At 41.3% G+C, this 26,573-nt stretch overlaps 1 protein-coding gene across 1 annotated transcript in view; it reads left to right on the forward strand.

Moving 5' to 3' along the window:
- Positions 1-26,330, forward strand: part of wdr90 (WD repeat domain 90) — a 28,500-nt gene extending 2,170 nt beyond the window's left edge. Inside the window, exons 4-43 of the mRNA XM_030078655.1 lie at positions 111-249; positions 407-577; positions 1,254-1,380; positions 2,020-2,087; positions 2,657-2,757; positions 2,946-3,200; positions 3,431-3,487; positions 3,601-3,669; positions 3,833-3,943; positions 4,197-4,342; positions 4,500-4,557; positions 4,897-5,015; positions 5,236-5,397; positions 5,538-5,668; positions 5,875-5,991; positions 7,337-7,572; positions 8,263-8,399; positions 9,008-9,138; positions 9,951-10,081; positions 10,299-10,460; positions 10,539-10,667; positions 11,120-11,253; positions 11,346-11,386; positions 11,489-11,623; positions 12,284-12,448; positions 13,628-13,707; positions 13,810-13,912; positions 14,734-14,855; positions 16,188-16,344; positions 16,897-17,087; positions 19,029-19,197; positions 19,478-19,601; positions 20,037-20,208; positions 21,272-21,394; positions 22,261-22,435; positions 23,941-24,071; positions 24,654-24,797; positions 25,300-25,419; positions 25,564-25,645; positions 25,826-26,330. Of these exons, the coding sequence (XP_029934515.1) occupies positions 111-249; positions 407-577; positions 1,254-1,380; positions 2,020-2,087; positions 2,657-2,757; positions 2,946-3,200; positions 3,431-3,487; positions 3,601-3,669; positions 3,833-3,943; positions 4,197-4,342; positions 4,500-4,557; positions 4,897-5,015; positions 5,236-5,397; positions 5,538-5,668; positions 5,875-5,991; positions 7,337-7,572; positions 8,263-8,399; positions 9,008-9,138; positions 9,951-10,081; positions 10,299-10,460; positions 10,539-10,667; positions 11,120-11,253; positions 11,346-11,386; positions 11,489-11,623; positions 12,284-12,448; positions 13,628-13,707; positions 13,810-13,912; positions 14,734-14,855; positions 16,188-16,344; positions 16,897-17,087; positions 19,029-19,197; positions 19,478-19,601; positions 20,037-20,208; positions 21,272-21,394; positions 22,261-22,435; positions 23,941-24,071; positions 24,654-24,797; positions 25,300-25,419; positions 25,564-25,645; positions 25,826-25,983 (5,283 nt within the window). The 3' untranslated portion in view covers positions 25,984-26,330. The remainder of the gene's footprint in view (positions 1-110; positions 250-406; positions 578-1,253; positions 1,381-2,019; positions 2,088-2,656; positions 2,758-2,945; positions 3,201-3,430; positions 3,488-3,600; positions 3,670-3,832; positions 3,944-4,196; positions 4,343-4,499; positions 4,558-4,896; positions 5,016-5,235; positions 5,398-5,537; positions 5,669-5,874; positions 5,992-7,336; positions 7,573-8,262; positions 8,400-9,007; positions 9,139-9,950; positions 10,082-10,298; positions 10,461-10,538; positions 10,668-11,119; positions 11,254-11,345; positions 11,387-11,488; positions 11,624-12,283; positions 12,449-13,627; positions 13,708-13,809; positions 13,913-14,733; positions 14,856-16,187; positions 16,345-16,896; positions 17,088-19,028; positions 19,198-19,477; positions 19,602-20,036; positions 20,209-21,271; positions 21,395-22,260; positions 22,436-23,940; positions 24,072-24,653; positions 24,798-25,299; positions 25,420-25,563; positions 25,646-25,825) is intronic.
- Positions 26,331-26,573: the final 243 nt, after the last annotated feature.

Genomic DNA, 26,573 nt, shown 5'->3' on the forward strand with positions numbered 1-26,573 from the left:
TTATAATTACAAATGCCACATATTTTGAGCCCCAACTTCAGAAAAATATTTTTTCTACACTGTCACGTACATTTTATCTTTCTCTTTCTGTGTTTTGGTGTGCCGCGTAGGAGGGCCAGGTTGTCCGCGTGTCTTTTTCCAACATGTTCAAGGAGTTCAAGTCTACAGCTACGTGGCTGCAGTTTCCTTTCCTGTGCGGAGCTGCGAAGGACTCTGTCTATGAAAGCACAGCCAAGTCAGCCAGACGGGGTAAAACATACAGCCTGTTATATGCTCTTGACCCATACATTCTAAAATCAGTCAGCTAATACAAAGGTAATCAAGAGTTGTTGTTTTTTTTTGTAAATACACACAATCTGATATCTCTCCATACCGTGCTGATGTTGTTTATGTTTGTGTGCTCCAGATCTGGTGGGTCCTGCCCCCTCTATGGTGCGTTGGACCTGCCTAATGTTAGACCTGCAGTACATTCTCTCTGTCTACCTCAGCCGCTGCCACAGTCACCTGAAGAGCATCAAACTCTGTGCCAACATGTCGGTGAAGAACATGTTCACCACTGACCTGCTTTTAGATCCTGGTGAGACTCTCAAATCAAACTGTGACTGGCTTCCCAAAAGGATACTGTCTTCTTTTTCTCTACCTTTTGTGAAGTTGCCATGTGACTGGGGACACAGGGAGACATGGATTGTACATATGTATGTGGACATCATCAGTGTTTTTGTAGTAGTTTGAGGCAGCATTGCTAATGAGCCAAAAGTTAAAAATAAATAAATAAATAAATAAAAAGTTCAAGGGGTTTTCATTGTCTTAGAACTGAGTGAATAGCTTCTTTGTTAGAGAGCTAAGGAGCCTTGTTAAACACACTCCTGTTTATTCAAAACACTCATCAGGAGAATGTTGTGAAATACGTTTGGAATTCATGAATTAAAATGATTTGTTTCACCCAGTGTTTCGTTTCATTAGTTTGAAAAGGGTAGAACTTTTTCATGTCATAATGAAAGCACTGAGCATTTCTCAGGAGTAAAAAAATGCTCTGTTTATTTAACAAGCCATTCAGAATGTGAGTGTCATATTAGACAGATTGTTTTCATCCAGACTGTGACCTCATGATTTTTCAGTGAACTGTCCTCTTTATGCATGCTGAACTGGGGCAGCTGCTGCTCATAGACCAAGGTTGTTTCTTTGTTTTGTTTTGTTTTTCTCTTTGCCTCTCAAAAGTTCTTTTCTCCTCCTTCTGTCTCCTCTTCCAACAGGAGTGTCCTTCAGTGAAGCCAAGCTAATGGGCTTGGCCTCCTCTCAGGGTACAGGTCCCATGCCTAGGGACATGTCCTTCCCCGTGCCCAACGGAGACCACTGGCACGACCTGTATGATTACATCAGGTAGGATGACCAGACCTGGGAACAGATTTGGGCTTCACAGCTCAGTAGCAGAAGAGCTACTGGTGTCGGTTTCTTGCTGAAATTTCCCTCAGTACCTTAGTTATCACAATTGCTGTTGCTGTCTTTACCTACACATATAGCCCACAGCTCACTGCATTAAGTCAAAGCCCATTTTACAAGGTTTTCTTGGAAATGCTGCAAATCAGAGAGGTAGAGATAGATAGCACAGGTAAAAAGAAAGTGAGCACATCAAAAAAAGTTGATTGAAATGCCATAATACATATATGTACATACCTGTACAAATTGATGACATAACTGTAAGATAGAATACGTAAAGTACAGCAGAGTTTATCGATTTATCAGAACAAAAATAAACAACAAACAGCAGAAAACATGAAACATCATCGGTTAGCTTCCTCCCACAAGCGTTGGCATAGCAACCAGTGAAGCATGGGAAGTCATGCTGCATAGCAATTACCAGCACAGCTTGAAAATGTCTCTGATCAATAAGATAAATAGGCTACAAATACTAGTTGAAATATTTTATTTTTGGTATGTTATATATTCAGAGGACTTTCACATCAACAGCCAGTGCTGCTGTGCTGCTGTGGAATAATTCATGTTGTCCCTTTCCGACAGGTTTCCCTCGCAAGGAGCAAGGCTTCCCTTTGACTCCATTCAGAAAGATAATCTCAACTCTGTGTCTAGTAAGTGAAATAATGTAGTGCATTCACAGTCATACTTAATTTTAATCTTTGTAGTAACCATTGCCCTGGCCACCCCACTTCAGCTCTGACTCATATTTGAGGTATTTTTTGCTAAAACTAAATGGTAATCTGCACATTTTTGATGTTTTTTTCTAACAACAGTATAATTTGTCTGTTCAATAATATAGTATAATATGTTTTATTTAATGCAAATTGTTGTCCTTTACACTCAAATTACACATTTTTCAGGTGAGCTTGTTCCTCAGTGTTTTTATGATGTCATATTTCAAAGGCAAATTCTCCATAAAATAGATAATACATTTTATTGAAGTTATGCTAATGTCCTAACCCATTTACATGAGTTCTCTCTTACACTTGTACACATCACCACTTCTATTGCTTATACTTTTACAATTATTTGATTTGATTTATTTCAAAATAAAATACAGTGAGTTAAAAGGAGCTTAAAAATTTTTCTTAAGCAGTGACTTGCCAGTCACTGCTTAAGAACTGCTGAGCAGGTCTTGATAGGTATGTAGATCAATGGCTGTCATGTCTCTCTTTCCCAGCCCAAAAAAGCCCAATGAGAAAGGAGTCTCGCTGTGTCACCATCAGCAAACCAGTGCAGGACCGTGTGTCCCTGATCCAACAGATCACCTCACCAAGACCAGTGAGACAGACATTTACCTTAGAACTACTAATTTGTACATTTTCCACCTTATCAAGCCTCTGTGGTTTCAATTAACAGTTTCTTTTCTGGAACTAGTTTGAGTCTTTATTTTGTCTGGACAGGATTTTCTGTTGAAGACTGCTTCTCGTAGTTTTACCTGATGTGCTATTCTCCTCCTGTTGTCTCAGCTCCCAAGGAGTCAAGCCCCCCTGGTGACCAGTGTGCCTGAGCGGGGTGTTGTTTCCACCGTGCAGAATGGAAAGGCCTCCAAAGAGGACTGGTTTTGTTACGGTGATGACCAGCATCTGCAGGGGTCATCAGGCTCCATTTCACACCGACCAGCATCAAGGACATCTGGTGGTGCTGACAACAGAGGAGTACACGTGTATGTGCACCCTGAGGATGACTTTAGCACCCACAGGGAAGACAGCGAGGAGGAAAAGGTGAAGTTTCATACTGACTTGATGTTAAATGCAGTCATTCACTTGCTCAGCTGAACCTTTCTACACTCCTTTCCATTCTTTGCATAAAATCTGTACCATGTTCTGTACTTGAGGATGTACTTGACTACTAATGTAGCACTCCAGTATGTTCTTGACTTCATGCAGCTTTATATAAAGTACAGTCTTGTGAAGGCATTGGACACACTTTACTGATCTTGGAATATTTCCAGATTGTTCCAGTTTCACACCCTGTCCAGCTACCATCATCCAAGGAAACCAAACAGCAGGTAAGAGGAGATCAGAACAGCAGAGTGAGATAGGACAGCTGCTTAGACATTATTTATCTAAGAGATCAGGTTACAATATTTTAGCATTTGAGTTTTCTGTTTTCCCTTTTTAGAAGCTGCTCCCAGACCCAATTCTCAGGCTCAACCAGATCATCGGCTTTGGAGGAGCCAGCACCAAATGTGTAAGTTCTCACAGAGCTCAATTTGTTGCCCAGCCAAATGTACATACGTTTTGATTTTGGAATTTACAGCTGCTACCTAATAAATATCAAAGACATGAAAATACAGATATTCATTCAGCAAAAGACTGCTATGGGTCTAGTATTTTTATTTTTTTCACTGTAGGCTTTGTGGACCAAATCTGGTGATGCAGTGGTGTATCCCTGTCACGCCATCATCGTCTCTATGAAGATATCCTCTAGCCAGCAGAGGTTCTTCATCGGCCACACTGATAAGGTAAATGTGATGTGTTTTGCTTACCTGTAGCTAAATGCCATTCATAGGCTGGGACAAATAATCATAAAATATGTAAATTATTATATTGACTAGTGCAGTCACAAAATTGCAGCTGGGTGCATTGTAATTGGACAGAGAGCTGATTCTGGCAGCATCCTGAACAGAGTGTTGTGGTGATGCACGTTGTTGTGTTTGGTTATTCAGCTAATTTAATATCAAGCCACACTGCGTTTTATATGTGTTTCCAATAAAGGTATCAGCGCTAGCATTCAATGGCAACACCACAGTGCTGGCCTCATCCCAAACTGGCAACCATAGTGTAGTGCGAGTGTGGAACTACAACGAAGGAAACTGCCTGGCCATGTTCAGGACTCACACTCATTCATTGTCCTCTCTAAGGTGACCACACACATGCACATACACACATTTTATTTTACACGTGGATTCTGAGAAATAAGCTGACCTTGACCATCGCTCTCTCAGCAGTCACACAGGAGCACACACTCCTCACTCAAATGTTGTCCTCTTTTTTTGTTCTTCTCTCTACATCTCAAAGCTTCTCATACAGCGGTGGTGTTCTCTGTGGGGTAGGCAAAGACAGCCAAAATAAAACAGTAAGCATCACAAGCATTAATTTGCAATTATGGAAATTCAAGGGCCTCTTCTACTATTTACTGGGTGGAAAAAATGTTCAGACTAGATGTTTTCAGAACGTGTAGAGGAAACAGAGAGCCCTGTGTATTAATGAACCCAGATGAAAAATTTAATAGCAATGCAACCTGCTATCATCTTCTTCTGTTCTAATTATCATTTAGATGCACAGTGCTACTTATTGCATAGTTGACTAAATCTAAATCTCAGGTTCACAAGTTGTGCTGCCACTTGGTAGTCTATGATTCAGTGAAACTGTGAGCTGACTCTTTCTTTGGCATCCCTAACTGAACCTTTCACAGATGGTGGTGGCATGGAACACTTCAAATGTCAGTAAAGGCGGAGAGGTGTCCATATTAGCCAAAGCACACACAGATGTGGACATCCACACACTGAAGGTTGCCTTATTTGATGATACAAGGTAATGTCCCATGCTTTTTATTTCTTTTTTTCTGTAGATTTGATTTGATAGTTAAGAGTGCAGGTTTGCATATCTGTTCATGTGTTGTACCTACTATAGAGCTGATCATGTAAACAGCATTAGTTGTTTACATGATCAGCTCAATAGAATGTACACGATAATGTGTGTGTGTGTGTGTGTGTGTGTGTGTGTGTGTGTGTGTATTGATATTTGCTTTCAGGATGGTGTCATGCGGTCGTGACAATGTTCGTCTGTGGCGAATGCGTAATGGGTCTCTGCGCTCTTGTCCAGTCAACCTGGCCGAGTACCACTCACTGGACTTCACTGATGTGGCCTTTGAAGAAGAAAACTCTGCTGACCATCAGCTTGATGATCGCACACTGTGAGACCTGATTACATTGTCCCTGCGCCCTTCAATCACTTAAACCATTAGGGTTTACTTACTGTTATACTCTGAGTCTTACCCTGAACACTTAATTCTTAAATGGCCATTTTTTTCTCTCTACTTGTGTTCCCCTACAGATTTGTCAGCAGTCGAAGTGGCCACATTCTAGAGATTGACTACAGCAGAGTGGTCATAAAAAATGTCAGGAGGCTGCAGCCTGCACAGCAGCGACACACACACCGTAGGGAGAAATTGACTCTTAACACAGGTCGGTCTCAAATGAGGTGGGGAGAGAAAATCCTTGTCGGTTAATGATGGGTGGAGAAGACTGCAGTTAAACCTAAGAAAAATAGCAAGAGGGAAATTTTAAAAAAGCAGTTACAAAGAACACACATACATAAACAATGGTGTAGACTTTGTAAAGACCCTGCACTAAGAGTTTTAGGCATTTTTGTACATTTCTAATTGTCTCAGGTCCAGGCATTGCCATCAACAGCATCAGCGTGTCATCGTCATTCTGCGCCACAGGCTCTGAGGATGGCTTCCTGCGGCTCTGGCCTCTTGATTTCTCCACCGTCTTCTTGGAAGCTGGTAGGGACTCTGGGCCTTGCATAATAATTAGCAGCAGCAAACACTACATGTTACTTTTTCACCATAGGCTGGAATAAAATCAAGACATTGTGTATGGATACATGGGTGACATTACTGTGGTTTTTCTGGTGTTCAGTTCTAACTTTGGAATCCCATTCCTCTGTCTGTTTTTTTTTTTTTTGTTACTGATCACATTGCTATTTGGGATATTTAAACAAAATCTTTCTGTTAAGATTATACAAAACGTTAGAGACCATCTTACTTTAGAGGTAGTACTGCTGACAGTGATTGTGATATGATTTCTTGGCTGAGAATTTCTGAACAGTAGGAATCCTTAAATGAAATGTTTTTTTTACCCTTATGAATGTCATGTGGATATATGGGCTCATTGGCTCCATAGATACATAAAAACATGTTTACAAAAATGTTAGATTGGTTGTGTCTGCTTTGATGTAACAGCAAAAGGTTCTGTTTAAAAAGATAAGGTTGCACAAACATGAAGCCACATCCAACATATGTGGAGATGTCCATCTGTTGTCCTGATCTGATAATGGTGACATATCATCAATGAGCTCATTTGATGTACATGTTTAGTCTGGGGACACAGAAATTGTTTGAATAGACCCACAATCAAGTGTTGTGTGCAGGCATGAAAGAGCTCAAAGCTCATTGATTTATCCATTGATTGGCATTGTGTGCCAGAATCACGCTCCACCTGTAATGAAGTTTCCTGTGCAGACCTCTTTGTAAGTGTGTCATGGCTCAAAGGTATCGAGAAGAAGCTGATTGGTGGTTATTGATTGTAGGATTAGAACAATTTTTTGCTGCAACTTTGATTTAGTGACTAAATGCTTTCATCAGGAAAGCTTCAGAGACCCATTTAAAATGGGGCAAAACATTTGTTTTTTCCCATGCCTAATCAGTGCATAAAGAGAGTAAATCCAATGTAATGCATCTGTAATGGAATAATGTAGCAGCAGATTGTCTCATTGGAAATGAATGAGCTTCCTTTCAATGCATGCAAACTAGTAAGTCTGATTCTGGCCTCATGTTGCTGTGATAATGCTCTGCTTTTGGGCATCAAAGGTTTGGCAGCAATTATTCCATGGAGTCTTCATCCAGCTTTTTTGAAGCAAGTGTCCACCACAGTGGATCTGTTCACATCAAGAGAAAATGCACAGTGTCTATTATGTAAAAACAGAAAGTATTTAGATATTGAGCGAAGCTTCGAGACATTCAGGTCAGCCTGTTAGCACATGCTGTGTCAAGACATTGTGAGCACTTGTTCACACCCTCACACAGACTTATTTGGAGAATTACTCAGAAACACATCACTCTTTTCCAGAACATGAAGGACCTGTGAGCCTGGTGTCAGTCTCAGCTGACAGCTTGCAGGTTCTGGCGGCCACCTCCACTGGTAACCTGGGTTACCTGGATGTGAGCAGCCGTGGCTACAGCACGCTGATGAGATCACATACCGACAGTGTGCTCGGCTTCAGTGTCGACGGCATTCGCAGGCATCTCACCACAGCCTCTCGCGATGGCACTGTTCGCATCTGGAATATGGATTCCCTGCATCAGGTCAACCAACAACATATAATACAGGCAGCAGTTATAAAACCCTGCCATTATGTTTCAGTCATACTGTTTGTATTTGTTTGGCATTTACTTTTCATCCAGCAAGATAAATTTTATTTCAGTTAATGTGCTAGTTTTTATCCATTTGTAAGTAAAGTTGTGTTATTCTGACAATTAACATCATAGCTTCATATTCAAGTTATATTTTTCACACTCCCACTGTCTTCATCTTGTATGCAAATGAATTTAGATTGTTATTCTTACTACCACTGAAGACATTAAGGCAGCCGATCAAAAGGGGAACTAGATGACTGTGGTTCCATTCAGATGAAGTGCTCATTAAATACTGTCTGTCATGCTCTTGTACATAAGCTGTACTTGTCCTCTCTTCAATTCTGGAAGCTCTTAGACCTTGGCTTTCTGTCCTCTAAATTTTACTTTGTCTTTTTTCTATTGATTGTATTGCAGGGTTCTCAGTTTGGCTCTCCCATTACATACGTATACTCTGCAAAGTTTGAGTGACAAAGCTATTATGAAACAGCTCAGAATCAACTTGGCAGCCTGTAATTGTTGTCCCTGTAACTGCAGTGAATTCTCTGCCATTGAAGAAAGTGCCATTACCTCTGCTCACTTAAAATTTGCCTATACACAGCATAACGGGTGGTCTGTCTTCCTGTTGTCTCCTGTGCACAGTTGTATGACTTTGTATCAGAGGACAACCCCTGTTCAGTGGCCTTCCATCCCAGCCTGCAGGTCTTCTCCTGTGGCTTTAGCTCCGGTGTCGTCAGGGTCTTTGACATCTCCACTGCCAAATTGCTGGCTGAACACAAGTACGTCCAACAAAATCACAAAGCTGGGGTCTGATGTACTCTGTATTCATTGTAGTAGATGGGGGCACTTAATTGAACACAGGAATCAAAATGATTTCATTTTCCTGACTAAAACAGGAACTTTGATCCCTGCAGTTTGTTTTTAGACAATTGTGCAAGAGAAAAAATCATGTACACCAGAACTCAAAATACCACCAGTAACTGTAGATTCCTTTTTTAATGAGCACACTGATCCTACGTGGGCAAGATCTCAGTGTTCACCATGATGTATGGCAGGTTGTGTCCAATTTTAAAAAATAGCTGGATGCCAATTTGTAAGGACAATCCCACATTACAAGTTCAGCAAGGCATAGCTGATTGCCTGATGGAGCACAGTGTTTTTGTGCTGCCTGTTAGCACTGGACAAGATGACTTGACATGACGTGTTACTGCACCTGTTCAGAAAATTCATTTGAAATGTGGAGGTGGGAGGTAGTTTAAAATACATTTGAGCTTTCACAGCTTTCAAACCTTCAAGTACAGCTGCAACATCCAGAAGATAGTAGTGACTGTTGTGTGTTTGTGTGTGTGTGTGTGTGTGTGTGTGTGTTTATTTATACATCTTATAGGCAACACAGAGGTGAAGTGGTGGGCCTTGCCTTCTCTCCAGATGGGGATTTCATGTACAGCGCCGGCTCCCTGGGCTCTCTTGCACTCTACAACTCCTCTGAGGAGGACCACAATGTGATCAGAGTACTGTGTATGTACACACACACACAACATTACTCTCTAGACTCTCTGTAGAGTCCTGTTGTGTACCTTTATAAGTTATGATTTAGATTAAGTTAATAGTGAGGTAATTATGAGAGATATACATGACTAAATTATGTAGATATGACTAAATTATGTAGGTATTAATTATACATTGACATTTAGCTGAAAAATATTATTGTTGTCATTTAAATTGCCAGCACTATCAAGCAATACATACACTTATTTCAATTAAATGATAACATTTTTATTTTGGAAATTATTGTAATAATGAAGTTAAATTGAAATCATTGTAATACAGACGTTCATTGATAATTGTTATGCACTTGCTGGCTAAGCTGTTCAGTACAGCCTGTGCTGGTATTGCAAAGCAACTTGAATAAGGGCTGGGTGCTATGCACAAACTCAAATATCATGATATATTTGACTAAGTACCTCTATTGAAACTCCATGACCATATTGTAGGGATGACTGTTAGAGCTTTTGGAAGATATTTATATGCAAGAGGTAATGTGGATATGATGTACAAGCTTGTACAGACAAGTCATACAGAGGCTAGAGCAGTCTAATCAGTTCAATAAATTGCATCTATTTAGTGTAAATCAGCCTTTAAAACCAGGAAAAGACAATAAATTCCATGTCATGATTTTAAGAAATTCAAAATTTCAGACAATATCAGTATTGATATATCACTGATATATCACCTAGCCCTCATTTGAATCACAAATAAAAATTGGCATATTACACAGAGCCCGCTGAGCTGCACTGCTGGTTTGATTCACTCAGTCTCTCATTGGGTAGGTAACGTGGTGGCCCGAGGCACTGAGCGCGCTCCAGACGCTCTCACAGTGAGCAGTGACAGCCGCTGTCTGGCATTTGTCGGTCCCTCGGAGTACATTGTCACCATCGCTGACGCACGGTCTCTGGATGAGGTATCATACACACCATAACCTTTCAGCATGATGCCCTTTGGTGTAGCTCAGGCTCAGCAAGTTTAGAACAGGATAATTTCACTCAGACTTAAGACCAAGTGGTGAATCAGCTACATGGCTTTTTCTTTGCGGGTTTTCACAGAGAAACCCTGAACTTTGGAGGCCATGTTTTTTTTGTTGTTGTTGATGTGTCCACATTGCTTTGTGGTGTCCCTAGCTGCTCCGTGTGGATGTGAGTATTTTGGACCTGGACACCACCAGTCTGGACTCTGCCTTGAAGGTCTGCTTCTCTCCAGCGTCAACTGCACACTTGCTTGTTGCCACCTCTGCTAATAAGATCCTCTGGGTCAGCACCAAGACAGGCCGTCTGCTCCGACAGGTACTGATGCTTAACTTTGATAGAACAAGCTCTGTTTGTCAATGTGTGTTGCTGATTGGATATTTGGTGTCCTAACAGGTGTCTAAGGTGCACAAACACCAGTGTTCATCTCTGGCAGTGAGTGAGGACAGTCACTTCCTGCTGACAGCCGGACACAACGCGGTGAAAGTCTGGGACTACAACATGGAGCTTGATGTCAACTCACAGGTCTTAAACAAGGAATGCATGTCTGTCATTGAAATGAGAACTGACTTGAGTGTTTACTATAAATCTTCACTGATTACATTCCATAAAATCAACACCACTAGCTTGCTTCTTTATCTGTTGTATAGAAGTAGATATGAGCTAAGTACAGTAGGTATCCAGGCAGTATTGTGATTGAACCCACTGCAAGGTTTACTGACACAGATATAATTTTGCTTACTGAAACATATAGCTGTCATGTAATGTCATTGCAATTGCAGTAATTGAATGTTGAGCACAGTTAACATGCTGTAATTATACAATTTAAAAAAAAAAAAAAGAGGTTTGAGTTTTTCACAGAAAACGAGGTAACAGAGATTCTTTACCAGTTTTAGTATTGGAATTCATATTTAGCTGCACTGTTTTTGTATTTTCTGATAACATGTGAACTTAAATGTGCACTATTTCTGCATCAGATGTTCATAGGCCACAGTGAGCCCATTCGTCAGGTGAGCTTCACCCCTGACCAGCTGGGTGTGGTCTCAGTGGGGGATGCCATATTTCTCTGGGACTTCCTTGCACATCCTACAGAGTCTTTTACTGATAGCCGGTATGTATCCATGCTACGAGGCTGATTCTTGTGACTGAAGTGTGTTTTCAGTGGTAAATATGTAATTTACTCTGTTATGTCTTAACTCACAGCTCACCACTCAAACTAAGCCACGTCTCCCCTCCCAAATCAGGTGAAGATTTTATGCAGTCATGTCTGAACGATTAATTTTTACCTGATGCAAATGTTCTGAATGCCAGCAAATGCTTTGTTGTTGTTCTATGTTTTCTTATAGGACTAAAACATCAACCAGAGGCTGAAGCAAATGGGATACTGCTGTCCAGTGGGATTCCTCGACAGTCAGCGCCTCTTCCCTCCTCACCACCGCCACATCTGGACATCAGCGACATAGACCATGTTGACCAGGATGGTGAGGATATCTTTTGAACCTGTATTATATCCATCAGCACGCGCTGTCTGTTATCTGTATGTGACAAAATTGTATAGCTGCTTGTACATAACTGTGTGCCCCCTTCATGATGGGTTGCTCTATTCTGACTGAATATGGACGGCATGAGAGGCTGAGATTGTTTAGCCTCTGTATTGGTCTTGTGAGTTAATTCAACAGATTGGGCAGCATTAATCAAAATATACAGAAAAATTATACAAACGTGCTAAACACTGTATTAGAAACGTTTATTCTTGTAGTTTTTAAAACACACAAAACTTGTAGAAAACTGCAAAGTTTTGAATGGCTGTAATCAGCCTCTCATTCATCTTGCACTTATAAGGTAGAGTTGTTGGAACAAATTCACATTGGTCGTGAAACTAGGAAGTGAACACAGAAATCTGATTGGTTGTTGACAACAATGACCACTAATGACGCTTTTCCACTAGTACCTACTCAGGTACTAGTGGTACGGTTCAGGTTTTCAGTAGTTGCTAAGCAACCTCAAGAGGCACTAACAGCTTTTTCATCAACAGTGTGCTTCGGGTTCCTAGTCCTTGTCTCTAGCCAGTAGACACAAGGGCTCACTGATTAGGTTTGTTTTCTAACTCAATCATTTTTTCCTTTCCTTTCCTCCTGTAGCTTTGGGCTTCCTTTCTCATCACGATGATGCCCAGATCTCTCCACCCATCCCGGTCCCAGCCACTGGGCCAGCTCCTTCCTCTGACTGCAAACCTGCTGTCTCCTTCCTCAAAGTCACAGAGCTGGCCAACTCCTCTCCACTGAATACTAGTCAAGTGAACAATGGTAAATAAACCCACTGCATTGTTACTCAGAATTAAAAATAAATGAACTCTCAAGTATTTTCTTAACAGAATAGTTGACCCAAAATATCTGTAAAACTAGAAGAGTGCACTTCTTTTCTGGACTAAAGGCTACCCTATGTGCTGAGCAAAATTTAGGAGCACCAAGTTTATCATACAGTGTTGTTCAAATTACAAAATAAATTACTGTATGATTCAAATATAATTCAGTCCTGTATTGAAAATATTAACTTTATATATATATATATATATATGTGTGTGTGTGTGTGTGTGTGTGTGTGTGTGTGTGTGTGTGTGTGTGTGTGTGTGTGTGTGTGTGTGTATATGTATATATATATATATATATATAGTTATTAAGATTGTATAAGATTTTCTTTTTTTTTTTGGCATTTCTGCTGTTTTTGATAGTTGTAGTAGAGAGAGTCAGAAAAGACAGGGGGGAGAGAGGGGATTATATGCAGCAAAGGGCTTGGGCTTGCGTTTGACCCCATGCCGTCACAGTAGGGGCTCAGCCTTGATAAGTGGTACGCACTCTACCAGGTGAGTCTCCGGGGTTCCCCCCACCTTAATAAAATGGTGCACCCCTGGTCGTGAGCCATTGTTGGCTCTGTGCTAGAAGTCACATGACTTTCAGCAGAAACCATGTTTCAAAAAGAGCATGATTTAAAATAGCAAAATTCACAATTACTTCTAAAGGAGTAAAGAAGTGAACATAGCTACAATGAGATATTAAAAAAAAATACACAGACAGACATAGACACACACCACCAAACACATGAACTCCTCTGGGCTGCTGCCTGGCGGACATAGATAGATATTATCCCACTTAGCATTAGTGCAGTGTATCCAGATCTATCCAGATACTCCTTGGGGCAGATAAAAGATAAATACAGTTTGTTGGTGTTGGGCAGGAAATAGTTCCCGCACCAAAGCTCTTTACTCCCAAAGGCTGTTACTGTAATGTTGGGTATCTGTCATTTTTTTTCTACATAAAGGGCACAGGAACTCACACAAAAAAAAATCTTTGTGTGTGTGTGTGTGTGTGTGTGCGTTTGTGTATTTTGGGTGGAATTTCTCTTTAAGGTCTTTGTGAACCAGGTAAATCTGTATTTGTAGAGTTTACTTGAACTTTCTTTGAATGTCATTTTCATGGTTCATTTAGAGTTGAAAAAGAGGACACCAATACGTCCAGACTGTTACAGACACTTCAATCCACGTTTCAAGGCCTCTGCTCTTGATCAGGTAAAAAATACGAGATGATATATAAGTATAGATTATAGCTAGTAAATTCAGTTTTGTGTCTGTGTTGTGAAATAACACTCTTAATATTTCTCTCTGGTCCAGGCTGCTGTGGCTCCCCAGCCAGGCGAGGAAGGCATGAGGCTGAAAGCAGTGATTGGTTACAATGGCAATGGGCGTGGAAATATGGTGTGGAGCCCAGACCAAGGTTAATATTTTAAGGTTCCATTAGGTGATTGGTTCATGCCTGGCACACTTTTCATAGTTAACCAGTCATTATCTCACTCCCTAAATTCAAAGCCTTTTATATGTCATCTCAGCTCACCTTGACAGGTTGCTTGTCTAGCTGCCATGCCACTGCCTCTCAAGTGTTACGGCACAGCTTTAACCCACCTCCTCCTCAGCTCTAGCTGCTTAGATCTTACTGTTTTTATGTTCGACGAGGGATTGTATTCATCCCTACAAAATATGTATATGCAGCACCGATTTATGAAACCAAATATGTGCAACAGCTTTCTATTCCACCAAAGTCAAATCCATTGTCATGTCTGATCATTTCCTGTACATGAGTTGTCTTGACTGAAATAACCTAAAGCTGTATTGCCTGGGAATATAGGGAACAGCAATATCTGTCATCATGGCAAATTATCCTCTTCTTCTGCAGTCAACAGCTATGCTATAGCCATGAGATGGTGATTATCACTGACCCCTGCTGTCCTGGGCTCATTTACCCATCATGACTGCTGTGCAAAATCTTGTTGGGAAATACTTTGAGCATTACTTGTCTGAGAAATCCAGGTGCCTGGTAGCTGCAGGTACTGTAATATGTGGCACGCTAATCAAAGCAAAATTCTTTTAAGTGCATTTTCAAAGAGCCTAAGGAGGTCCAGAAAGCTTTCAAGCCAGAAGAGGAGATAGAATTTGCATAGCTTGAACATCCTAACTGATAGGAATATGCAAAGTGTAAATGTAAAAAACATATATAAAAATGAGGTGCTTTACCAGACATCATATTCGTTTTTGTTGCAGGATTGTTTATGTACTCTTGTGGCAGTGTGGTTGTGGTGGAATATCTTCCCACGGGATGTCAGAGACACTTGTTGGGCCACACTGAGGAGATCTCCTGTCTGGCAGTCACAAACGACGCACAGGTACCCCTCTCAGTTCCCGGTTTCATAGTTTGGTGAGTAAAATGATGAGTGTTGGGCCCAGCTGGTGATTTTTCAGACCACAGTGGGTAAGGATGCTTTCACTTTGTGAGAGGCTATTGAATATATACTGTGTTAATTACATCCTTAATTCGTAAAATACTTGGAAATACTTGAAAATCAAGCCAAAGCTTTTTTTCATTTTTTTTAAACAATAAAAAAAACCTGATAGTAAGTTGTAAAGTGCTTTGAGTGGTGGGCAAACTAGTGCTACAGAAATGCATCGCATGTACCATTTTACCATACTGCAGATTCTACATTGCACAACAGTCTTAGGGCCCACTCACATTGGCAAGTTTGGGCCCGTATCGTGCTAAAGCCAAAATCCCCCCCCCCCCCAGTCCCCGGCTGGCCTGCACTCACATTACCTAAAGCCCAAACGCGCCCAAGCACGATTGCCCCCGGTATGCACGTCATCACGTTGAAATACGACACAGGCATGGCCCGATTATAAATCAGTAGTTCAAATACATTCATCATGTCTTCCATTTAACTAAAAAACATTTTTGTTCATTTTAATCAGACATGGGATGTTTATTTACCTTGACAGTTTCGGAGGTAACTTCCTCCTTCTTCAGAAAGGTCCAACTGACAGCCAGAGCGGCACCTGTCAGATCCGGCAGACTTGACCTGACCGGGTGGCCGCGCACTGCGCAGTGCTGTGGCCAGTGCCAGCCGGCGCCAGGTCTGCCGGATCGCCGCGCACAGACTGCTGTACTTTCATTATAAACCGACTTACGCGGTTGCAGCAGCACAACGGACAGCGACACAGACAACATGGTTGATTATTGATTGCGCAACCTGGCCATTCACCGGTAATCGTGCTGCACACATTTAACAATTTTGCAGAGGCAGGAGGAAAGTTGCATGATTTTACGTCCGCGCAGTGCGTGCGTGACCGTGCATGTGCTCGTGTGTGCGCCCGTACCGCGCTGAAGCACACCCCTTCCAACCGTGCCAGAGCGGGGGAAGTGTACTGTATTCAAGCACGATACGGAGCGATCACACTGGTCAAAGAATCCGGATTTTAGGGGCAAACGTGCTTGGGCGCGGATCAAACTTGCCAATGTGAGTGGGCTCTTACTGTTGAGTTTTATGAGTACAGGCCCATGAGCCTATATTACTGAGCAGGTCCAATTTGATAATTCAGTCATTGCTCCCATCAGATGATATCACCTGATAAATTGTTGGTTGTATTTGTGTTTTTATTGGCTGTATTGATCAGTGCTGTCCATTGTGATTATAAATGCACTCAGTGTCGCTGTTCTCCTCCAGACATTGGCATCAGCAGCAGGTGGCAGTAGTGGTAAAAGGACCCTCATTTGCATATGGGACATCCAGAATGGAGTCTGCCGTAATACCATCTCCTACCACAGAGGGACGGTGCAGAGCCTTGCCTTTTCCAGGGATGACCAGCTATTCCTCTCTGTTGGTCAGTAAAGTTTGAATTACTTCTTTGGACTCACTGCATAATAGTTGCAACAGTTTGATTGCTTTTGGTTTATTCTCAGAACAGCTCTCCTCACATACGCACTGCCACGCATTACACACTTGAGTATTCATTTGAATTACTCAAGACTCTTGTAACAAACCCTACATCACGGAAAGTAGAAAACAGCCATCACATCGCTGTCTATGGACTGAAACTTTCAAGTATATTGTACTTCTGGCCCATTCAAAGAACCCACCTGCTTTGACATCTTTTATCAGGGTGCAACTTCAGGTGCGAAATGCTGGAAAATTAAAACTCATAGAGAGCCGTAAAACAACAAATTTCGGCCTTTTGCCATGTAGTGTTAATGTACTCTTGAAGGAGTCAAGTGTGCTCTCAATGTTCCCAACTTTATGGGGAACACAGGTGATTTCTTGTTGATATGCTTTTGAAGCCAGTTTGACATGATTGCATAAAGTACAGCAAATGTCTCTTTATCCCACTGCAAGCCTCTGCCAGCTTTGACTGTTGATGTCATCCAACACCCTGCAGGAGACTTCTCTGAGCCTGAGGTGGCCCTGTGGAGCAGCAGGACCTTCCAGCTGCTGTCCAGTGTGAGAATGTCAGGGCCAATCCATGATGCCGCCTTCAGCCCCTCAGCAGCCAGCCAGCTGGCCTGTGTAGGCAGCTTGGGAGCTTTCTTCGGCCTCATTCACACCGTGGGCCTGGAGGTGGACCTCAAGGTACACAGCTGCTTAAAAAAAACACAAACACTTGCTGAATCTGAGAAGACATGGATATATGAGTAGTTTTAGATCTCTCTCTGAATTGAATGGTATTTGGTGGTCACAGTGTGAATTCAGTAGTTGTTCATGCCATACTTAATTTCAAGAAACAGGGCTGTTTTGTATTATACTGATTACTACAAAGAGTAAACACCCATATAAGACACATAAACATTGGTGTATATTTTATCATATAATACTACATTTTATTCTTTTAGCTGTGCTGTTTTGTTTCAAGAACATCAATGTTGTTTAATAGCAAACTACTGTCTGTACTGCAGGGAAATGGTTTCAGGGTGTCTCAAATATCCTCTTTGAATGTACAAACATTTGCATTTTGATGAAATGCAATAATAAGAAGAGCAGTTACTGAATTTTTAAGTGTTAGTAAATGTTTCTAGGATATTTCTTGAGTCGTTTTTCTTTTATGATTTTTTGCTCTGATACTATTTTAAAATCAAAACCACATTTCCATGTTGTTCTTTAGTGCCAAAGTGAAAATTTTTGTATTGTGACTCTCACCACACTGGTCTGCTTATGTTTTTGAATAGACTTCATTTAGCACCTTGGTTTACAAGAGAGGGTGACATACACTATATTACCAAAAGTATTCGCTCACCCATTCAAATGATCAGAATCAGGTGTCCTAATCACTTGGCCTGGCCACAGGTGTATAAAATCAAGCACTCAGGCATGCAGACTGTGAAACAAGACATTTGTGAAAGAATGGGCCGCTCTCAGGAGCTCAGTGAATTCCAGCGTGGAACTGTCATAGGATGCCACCTGTGCAACAAATCCAGTCGTGAAATTTCCTCGCTCCTAAATATTCCACAGTCAACTGTCAGCTCTATTATAACAAAATGGAAGCGTTTGGGAACAACAGCAACTCAGCCACGAAGTGGTAGGCCACGTAAAGTGACGGAGAGGGGTCAGCGGATGCTGAAGCGCATAGTGCAAAGAGGTCGCCGACTTTCTGCAGAGTCAGTTGCTACAGAGCTACAAACTTCATGTGACCTTCAGATTAGCCCAAGTACAGTACGCAGAGAGCTTCATGGAATGGGTTTCCATGGCCGAGCAGCTGCAGCCAAGCCACACATCACCAAGTGCAATGCAAAGCGTCGGATGCAATGGTGTAAAGCACGCCGCCACTGGACTCTAGAGCAGTGGAGACGCGTTCTCTGGAGTGATGAATCACGCTTTTCCATCTGGCAATCTGATGGACGAGTCTGGGTTTGGAGGTTGCCAGGAGAACGGTACATTTCAGACTGCATTGTGCCGACTGTGAAATTTGGTGGAGGAGGAATTATGGTGTGGGGTTGTTTTTCAGGAGCTGGGCTTGGCCCCTTAGTTCCAGTGAAAGGAACTTTGAATGCTTCAGGATACCAAAACATTTTGGACAATTCCATGCTCCCAACCTTGTGGGAACAGTTTGGAGCGGGCCCCTTCCTCTTCCAACATGACTGTGCACCAGTGCACAAAGCAAGGTCCATAAAGACATGGATGACAGAGTCTGGTGTGGATGAACTTGACTGGCCTGCACAGAGTCCTGACCTGAACCCGATAGAACACCTTTGGGATGAATTAGAGCGGAGACTGAGAGCCAGGCCTTCTCGACCAACATCAGTGTGTGACCTCACCAATGCGCTTTTGGAAGAATGGTCAAAAATTCCTATAAACACTCTCCTCAACCTTGTGGACAGTCTTCCCAGAAGAGTTGAAGCTGTAATAGCTGCAAAAGGTGGACCGACATCATATTGAACTCTATGGGTTAGGAATGGGATGGCACTTCAGTTCATAGTATGAGCAAAGGCAGGTGAGCGAATACTTTTGGTAATATAGTGTATTTGAGGGTAGCATTTAAACCAGTACATAAGCCTTGACCAGGTTGTCACCCTTTAGGTCCAGAGGGTGAATCCCCCAGCGGAGTTGGGTGATGTGGAGCTGACATCTCTGTGCTACCACACTGACTCCATGCTATTCACTGCCACCAATCGAGGACATGTTTGTGTCTGGGACGTGAACACACAGTGCTGCCTCATGACTTGGGAAGCTGACCAGGGAGAGATTGGTATACATGGGTCATTTTCTGGCTATCTGTATTTATAATCTGGGTTTGGACAACAAATATGTCTAGTCAGAGTGTTACTAGTCCCCACAGCAACGGCTAAATTACAAAGTATGATTTTCTGGCACTTTTCTGGTCAGTCGGTGTGTGTTGGTTTAAGGGGGTGCTTTTTGTTCAGTTGGTAAAACAGCAAAATATGTTTTCATTTTTTGTCTTTGTGTGGCTCCTTTTTGTCCAATGTCTCTGAAAGTAGAGAATGGCCTAATGTGGTTTCTTGATACAGGCGTGCTCCTGTGCCGGGGGAACTGTCTGTTGACTGGCAGCAACACCCGCTGGTTGCGACTATGGGAGGTCAAAGCTGTGCAGGGCATAAAACCTGGGGTAGCGGTTTCCAACATAGAGGACAGGTCTGTAGCTCATACTCTGTAAACATCCCTCCTGTTTCTCATTTATGCTTGAGCCTCTTCTTCTCTGTTTTTTTTTTTTTTTTTTTTTTACCTTTTGTGTGTGTATGCTCACTAATGTTGGTAACAGTTATATATTTGAATGTATTACATGCAAACTGCTTATGAAATGGAGAACATGAACATGCCACCTTCTCATCAAGTTTAAAAATTACATCCCTTTGCTGTAATGTAGCCTTTAAAACCAGAAAAGGCAGTGCTTATTCCATCTCCCAGTATTACAGTATCCAACATCCTAGATGATATTAAGTCATATTACAGTATCTATATAATACCAACAAATCGCTCAGTCTTATTACCACAGGATATATATTAAATAGATCTTTCAGCACTTATTGTATCTCAGTTTCACTTTGGTCTCTTGTGTCTGTCCATTAGTGGGGCTCTGGTGGTGCTGGAGCAAGAGATTATGCTGGACGGGACGATAGTCAGTGCAGCTTTTGGTCATGCAATGGATATGGGCATCGTTGGCACCACAGCAGGCACCCTGTGGTACATCAACTGGATGGATAACAGTAGCATCCGCCTTGTCAGTGGACATAAGACCAAGGTACTGACATGAGCTTTACCACATGGTGAAGCACCCAACCACTGTGGACCAAAGTGCTGCACAAAAGAAAAAAGCTGATTTTAAAAGAAACCGATGGGTGTAAATAAGTTGCACAAACACACACACTGAAAGATTATACGGAGTCAAAGAATAGAAATGGATTTTTGAGATGAGTTTTGAATTAACTGAATTGATAAAGGGGCAGACCTAATGTTTCTCCACAGTTTAAAGGCAGCAACAGTGAAAGTGTGATCCCTCCTTAGTAGTAGTAGTAGTAGTAGTAGTAGTAGTAGTAGTCGTAATTTTAGTAGTAATAGAAGAATATTTTTATATTTGTGGGGAAATGGAGGTTGCAGTGTAACCATGTTAGACATGTTACAATAAGAGAACATATTACACTCACACTCAAATAAAGAAAGCATACAATTGCTACCAGATTACAGTAGGCTAAGACAGTGTACAATCTTGCCCTATAGCTTAGAACCAGTTGGATTAAGTGATATAGTTCTTGCTTTTTATGGTTATAACTTGAGGGATGAAGGACTGTTTGGCTCTGTTTTTCTTATAGGCTGATGTCACAAACCTTCAGCCTGAGGGAAGGGAAACAGTTTCTTCAAACAAGTGGTGATAAGGTCACAGAGAGTTTTCTTGGCTTTGTCTAGTGTCCTCGGCTTGAAAATTCATTCTTTGACCTACAGTAGATGGCCTAACTAGTTTCTCAGGACTTATTAAGCTGCAGTGATTTTTTTCTTCAGGGTATTTTTCTGCATGACAGTATCACTGCTGGAGTCTTGGCTGCCGAAAATGTATCTTTATGATTATATGTAAAGATTGATTTTTAGACGAAAAACAATTATTTCAAACAGTAACCGTAATCCTTTGGCTGTGTGTTTGAAAAGTGTAATGGTAACAACACACTGTTGGCTTATCCCTTTGCAGGAGATAAAACTGGGTATCACCTGCCTACGATGAAAAACTGCATAAAATTGCAATTAAAGTTCTCCTCAGGTGCTGTGCTGTCTATGCTGAACATCTTTGCTATTTGTGCATGACTGTTCTCCAGGTGAATGACATGGTGTTCAGCCCAGACGAGAGCCACTTTGCTACCTGCGGGGAGGACGGCAGTGTGAGGGTGTGGTCGGCCCCCAACAATGAGCTGGTGGTGCAGTTCCAGGTGCTCAACCAGGTGAGCAAATTCAGTCAGGTAAAGACTACACATTATATCAGTTCTGTATAGCAAGATTTGAGATGACTAGTGGAGTTAAGGCTAGGAAAGGCAAAAAGTACATTTTAAACACCACGGTCATACAAATTGCTTTAGATATGAAAGAAAACAAAAATACATTTAAAAACAAAACGATTTCATCTCTTCTAGTAAAATCATACTCATAAAATTGTAATTTTAAATGACAAAAGAAGATTGTTAAGTCCATTTCAAACCAATGGAATAGATAAAGTCTGTTCCTAATTTCTACTTAGCAGTAATGTTGGTGATTGATGAATTTCATTTTCATGTTCATTTCATGTTTGATCATGTTTTCAAACTGTTCTCCTACTTGTTACCCACAGTTTGATGCAACTAATGGGGCTAAAATACATAGTTCCTGTTCATTTCAGAAAACACTACATGGTTCAGCCAAAACCAACAAAATTCTATGACAGTCAGTTGGGACAAATTCAGGGGGTGAATTTTTTAAAGTGTAACTTTACAGGAATATAATTTACACAGTGTGCTGTACAACTTGTTTCAAACAGTAGATGTCATTTTTTTTTTCTCCAGAGCAAGCCCAATTATAGTGGAACTCACACTGTTTACCCCCTGAGAACCTTTCTCAGCTGAATAACATCAACAAACCCAGAGGGAGTAACTTTTTATATCAAGAAAGTGCCTAGTTAGAAATTTACCTCAGGGCCACAGTGGGAACTCTGTTTCCTCCTCAAATTGTCAGCTGGCAGTGAGTGGGAGGATGACATAAATGGGTTCAATCACACCATGACTTAATAGTACAGCCTTTTTAATTATTTGCCTTTCTTTGTTCCTCTGTTGGCCAGGGCTGTGGCTGTGTATGCTGGAGCCCCGTCCTGAGCTCTTCTGAAGGGAGTGCCTGTGTGGTAGCAGGTTACAGCGACGGGACCCTGAGGATCTTCCAGCTTGCCTCTGCAGAGATGGAGATGAAGCTGCACCCCCACCACGTGGCTGTCACTGCCGTCCAGTACTCTGCTAATGGTGAGAGAGGACAGCGTCGTCTCCTCCAACATCCAGAAAAACTTGTAGCATCATTGGTGCATTCTTAAGAGCAAATTTGTTCTTAAAACCCACTTGTGCAGTTTTCAAGAAGATTCTGACATTCACTCTCATTTGTGGCTTGTTGTTAGGTAAGAACAGAATCTACACACATTCAAGAACACTTTTAAGCACATTTTAGTGCTGCCATGTTTGTGTAAAATAAGTGGTTATTGTATTTCCTTCAGCTGTACAGTTGTATAATACTATAGGATTTAAATTACAGATATGTTTATATGACATATAATATATTTAACAATTATTTATATGGTGGTTAATGTAACTATAAATTAATCAGCAACTCAAGCAAAAGACACATGCAAGCGTAGTTGAGTGGAGGTGAGGGGAGTGGCAGCACACGCGCACACACACACACACACACACACACACACACACACACACACACACACACACACACACACACACACTTTTTGTCTTTCTCCACCTCTTAACAGCTCCAGGTTGATTTCAGCCCACACCTCCACAGCTTACCCTTCATCTAATCTTACTAAGATGGAATGAATCTCTGTCTGTCTGTGTCTGTCTGTCCTTTGATTTTCTCAACCGTTTATCTGATTGACTTCACACTTGACAGGTTTATAGCTGAGGACCCAAGGAAGTGCAGTGTTGAGTGTACATGCGCACGCACACTCACACTTTCTGTCAGTCCTTCAGTTTTCTCAACAACCTTTCATCCAGTTGATTTCACTTTTGGCAGGTATATTGCTGAGGACCCAAGAAAGTGCACTGTTGTGTGTTAAGTTGTTTGGGTTAGTGGTTCTCCAGAAAACTGCAAACAGCAATACTTGAGGCTAAGCAACTGGCCCGTTCCAAAACAGGCATGCTTTGAATGGGAACCGTACTAGTGAAGCCAAATGCAATATGATAACTACAACTGATTCCAAATTTTTTACAAATAACTAGATTATTACTATCATTGCCAAGCCTAATATTTATAATGAAGACCTTCTTATCTTCCTAACCGCTGTCAGCTTATTTTCACAAAAACACAGTAAAAAATATATATATATAATTTTGAGAGCCTCAGATATTTTCGTAGGTGGAATACCTCACAATACAGAAAGGCTTAAACTCTACATTTCCCATAATCTCTTTTGACAGTCTTCAGAAAAGTGGAATTAACGTGTGGGTTTCAATCACAAGTGATTGTACGGGCATATAATTATAGCTGTCTAGACAAATACGTTATGAACATGTTTTATAATCACCACTGTACTCTTTACTCAAAACATGCCTTCTGGCTGCACTGCATTGTGGTCTGTGAGGGCTACTCTCAGTGGAGTTTGGTATCTCTGTGTCATGTAAGGGATTTCTTGCTTTGTAAGGCTAAAGGGGACAAGTGGAAAGAGAATTCTCCCCTTTTGAATCATTAAAGTGTCACATTGCAGTAAAAGCTGGGAAGTTTCATCAACTTTTGGCTCCCACAGGTCATGTGATCCTCTCAGCGGGGAAGAATGGCCTGGTTGCGGTCAGTAGCCCAGTGAATGGAGCGACTGTTCGTGTTATCAGGGACCACAAAGGTGCACCGATCACTGCCATCCAGTGTGTAAACAAACAGGTCAGCTCCTGAATCAGGCCAGACAGCTTCCTCCTACACATAAATATTGTTTTGGAAAATCTTCAAATGGAGCACCCCGGTAGCTCAACCGGTACATAAGCACATAATATTAAGGAACTGGAACCACTGATGTTCAGGTTCCAAGACCCAAACCCTTTTCTACCCTGTCTCCTGTGTTTCTACTGTGACTATCAAATAATGCAAAAATGCCAAATCTTTTTTTTTTTTTTATGAACTTTTCAAATGCACTCTCAGTTTCCTCTGCAAGTAATTTTCATGAGAAAATTAAATGCCATAAAATGCATCCAGTCCTCTTCAGTTCAGGTGCTACTGACAAGATTTCTTCCAGCCTTTAAAAAAAAAAAAAACTTTCACTGACATTTTGCATCAGCTCCCCACAGCTCCTCAGTATGCATGCAGAATGATAGAATATGGAAATTATTTGTTATAGCTTAAAAAGGGCACAAATATGATTTAAGAAGAAAAAGTGAACTTGTAAAGTGCTTGCTCACATTCTGCCACTACTTGTTGTGACATTTTTGTCAGTGTGTGTCTAAAGCTGTTCTATATGCTTCTCTCTAGTACAAAGAATTTGGACTGGAAGGAAATGACATGTGGTTGGCTGCCGGTGCAGACAGGCGGGTCAGTGTGTGGGCTGCTGATTGGTTGAAGGACAAGTGCGACCTGCTGGACTGGCTGACATTTCCTGCTCCTGCCTATTTTGGGGTTTGTTTTAATTGCTAATTCTTCGTAGTTGACTACTAATGTCAGTGCAAGTATCAAGTGCTATATGTCTTTTTATGATTTTCTATAGGATGCAGATAATGTAATTATATATAACAATTTATATAGATGTTTTTTTCCTCCTGAATTGCATGGTGAATGTTCCTCTCTCCAAATAAAGGCACATGCACAGTCTTGAAATTAGGACTTTTGAGCCAGTACTTTCCTTTTATAAATCATGGCCGTTGCCATAATAGACTCTGCTGAATGATTCTAGTAATTTGGCCTTGTTATATGTGACTCATTGATGTCAAGCACTAGAGATGTTTGATCTTTGCAGAATGAAGCTGAGGTTGTTTCCACTGGGCTCGGACATGTCTGTTGACTAATTTTGGTATTTCTTGATCCCTCAATCCTGTGTAAACATTTAGGAGTTTACTTTGTGTTATGAAGTGTTTGAGCGTCTTACCCTTGCACTATCCATGTGTTTGTGTCGCCACATTAGGAGGATGACAGCCCTCCTCCGAGCCTGGCTGCCTTCTGTCCTGCAGACCCCAGCCTGGTGGTGTACACAGGTTATGGAGTAGAGAAAGAGCTGTCCTACTACAGCCTGGTGAAGAAACAGGTACCACAGCTGACTGCCCCCTTGCCTGCCTATTCTCTCTTTGTGTCATGATGTCTCTCATGCCTGTACAGAGCTGTTGTTGTTGACAAAGTGTCCATAAACACTGCACATGCATAATACACAGTATGTCCTTTACTGCCACAGATAATAAAAAAGATTGCTCTGCCACACTGGGCCACATGCTTTAGTCTCTCCAAGATTCACCTCATAGCCATGGGATCAAAAGGTACATTGTCTTTTTTTTTTTACCATTAACCTTTTATAAAGTGTATGCTCACTGGCAGTATTGCCAGTTAATGAGTAACTTTAATGAAATGTCAATATTTTGAGCTTGGGATGTCTTTGAAATTAATTTTTCCGGATAGTGCTTCGTGAAATGTTAATAATATGTCTGCTCTCCTGTCAGGGCGAGTGTTGAAGTTGATCGAGTCAAACAGTGGCAGATTCCAGGACTTCCTCCACCACAGTGACTCCCTGCAGACGTGCCACTTCTCTCCCTCTGGCAGGCTCCTTTTCACCGTGGCTTACAACGAGATCCTGCTGTGGGAGGTGCAGGGCCTCTAGACAGCCTCGCCTCTGTTTCTGAACTTGAGATGATGGTTTGTGTTTGAAAAATGTTAGATTTTAGATATAGACTGATAACAGAACAGGGGTGGAGATAATGGAAGTGGTGTACATTTCAAGTTGTTCCTTGTAATGAATGAACTTTTTTTTATGAAGGCTTCATTTTTTTATTTCTTTTTTTTTAAATGATGTAATTTTGTTGGTTCTTAGAGAATTTTTTTTACAGCTTTTTAGAAAAAAAAAAAATTTATGAAGATTCCTATAACATTTTAAACTGGTTGAAAGTCTTCCATTCATGCATATGGTTTCACAAGCTTTGAAATACATCTTGAAATACACTTTTTTTGATTTAATGATTGTCTTGTGTGTGTCATTTCATTTGTAATTATTTATAATTTACCTCAGGTTTTCTTCGCTGTGAGTCATCCAACTTTGAATGAGCAGTAGCTAATGAATGGGCATTTCTAAGCGGCCCAATTTTTGTCCAAGGACGCTGAAAGCAGGATGGATGCTTTCTGTCAGGGCAATTAAATATGGATTTCAAGGGAGAGACGGTCTACTTTCAGCAAATATAAACTTTGTATACATTG

The sequence above is a fragment of the Myripristis murdjan genome, chromosome 19 (assembly GCF_902150065.1).
Source record: "Myripristis murdjan chromosome 19, fMyrMur1.1, whole genome shotgun sequence".
Taxonomy (NCBI): Eukaryota; Metazoa; Chordata; class Actinopteri; order Holocentriformes; family Holocentridae; genus Myripristis; species Myripristis murdjan.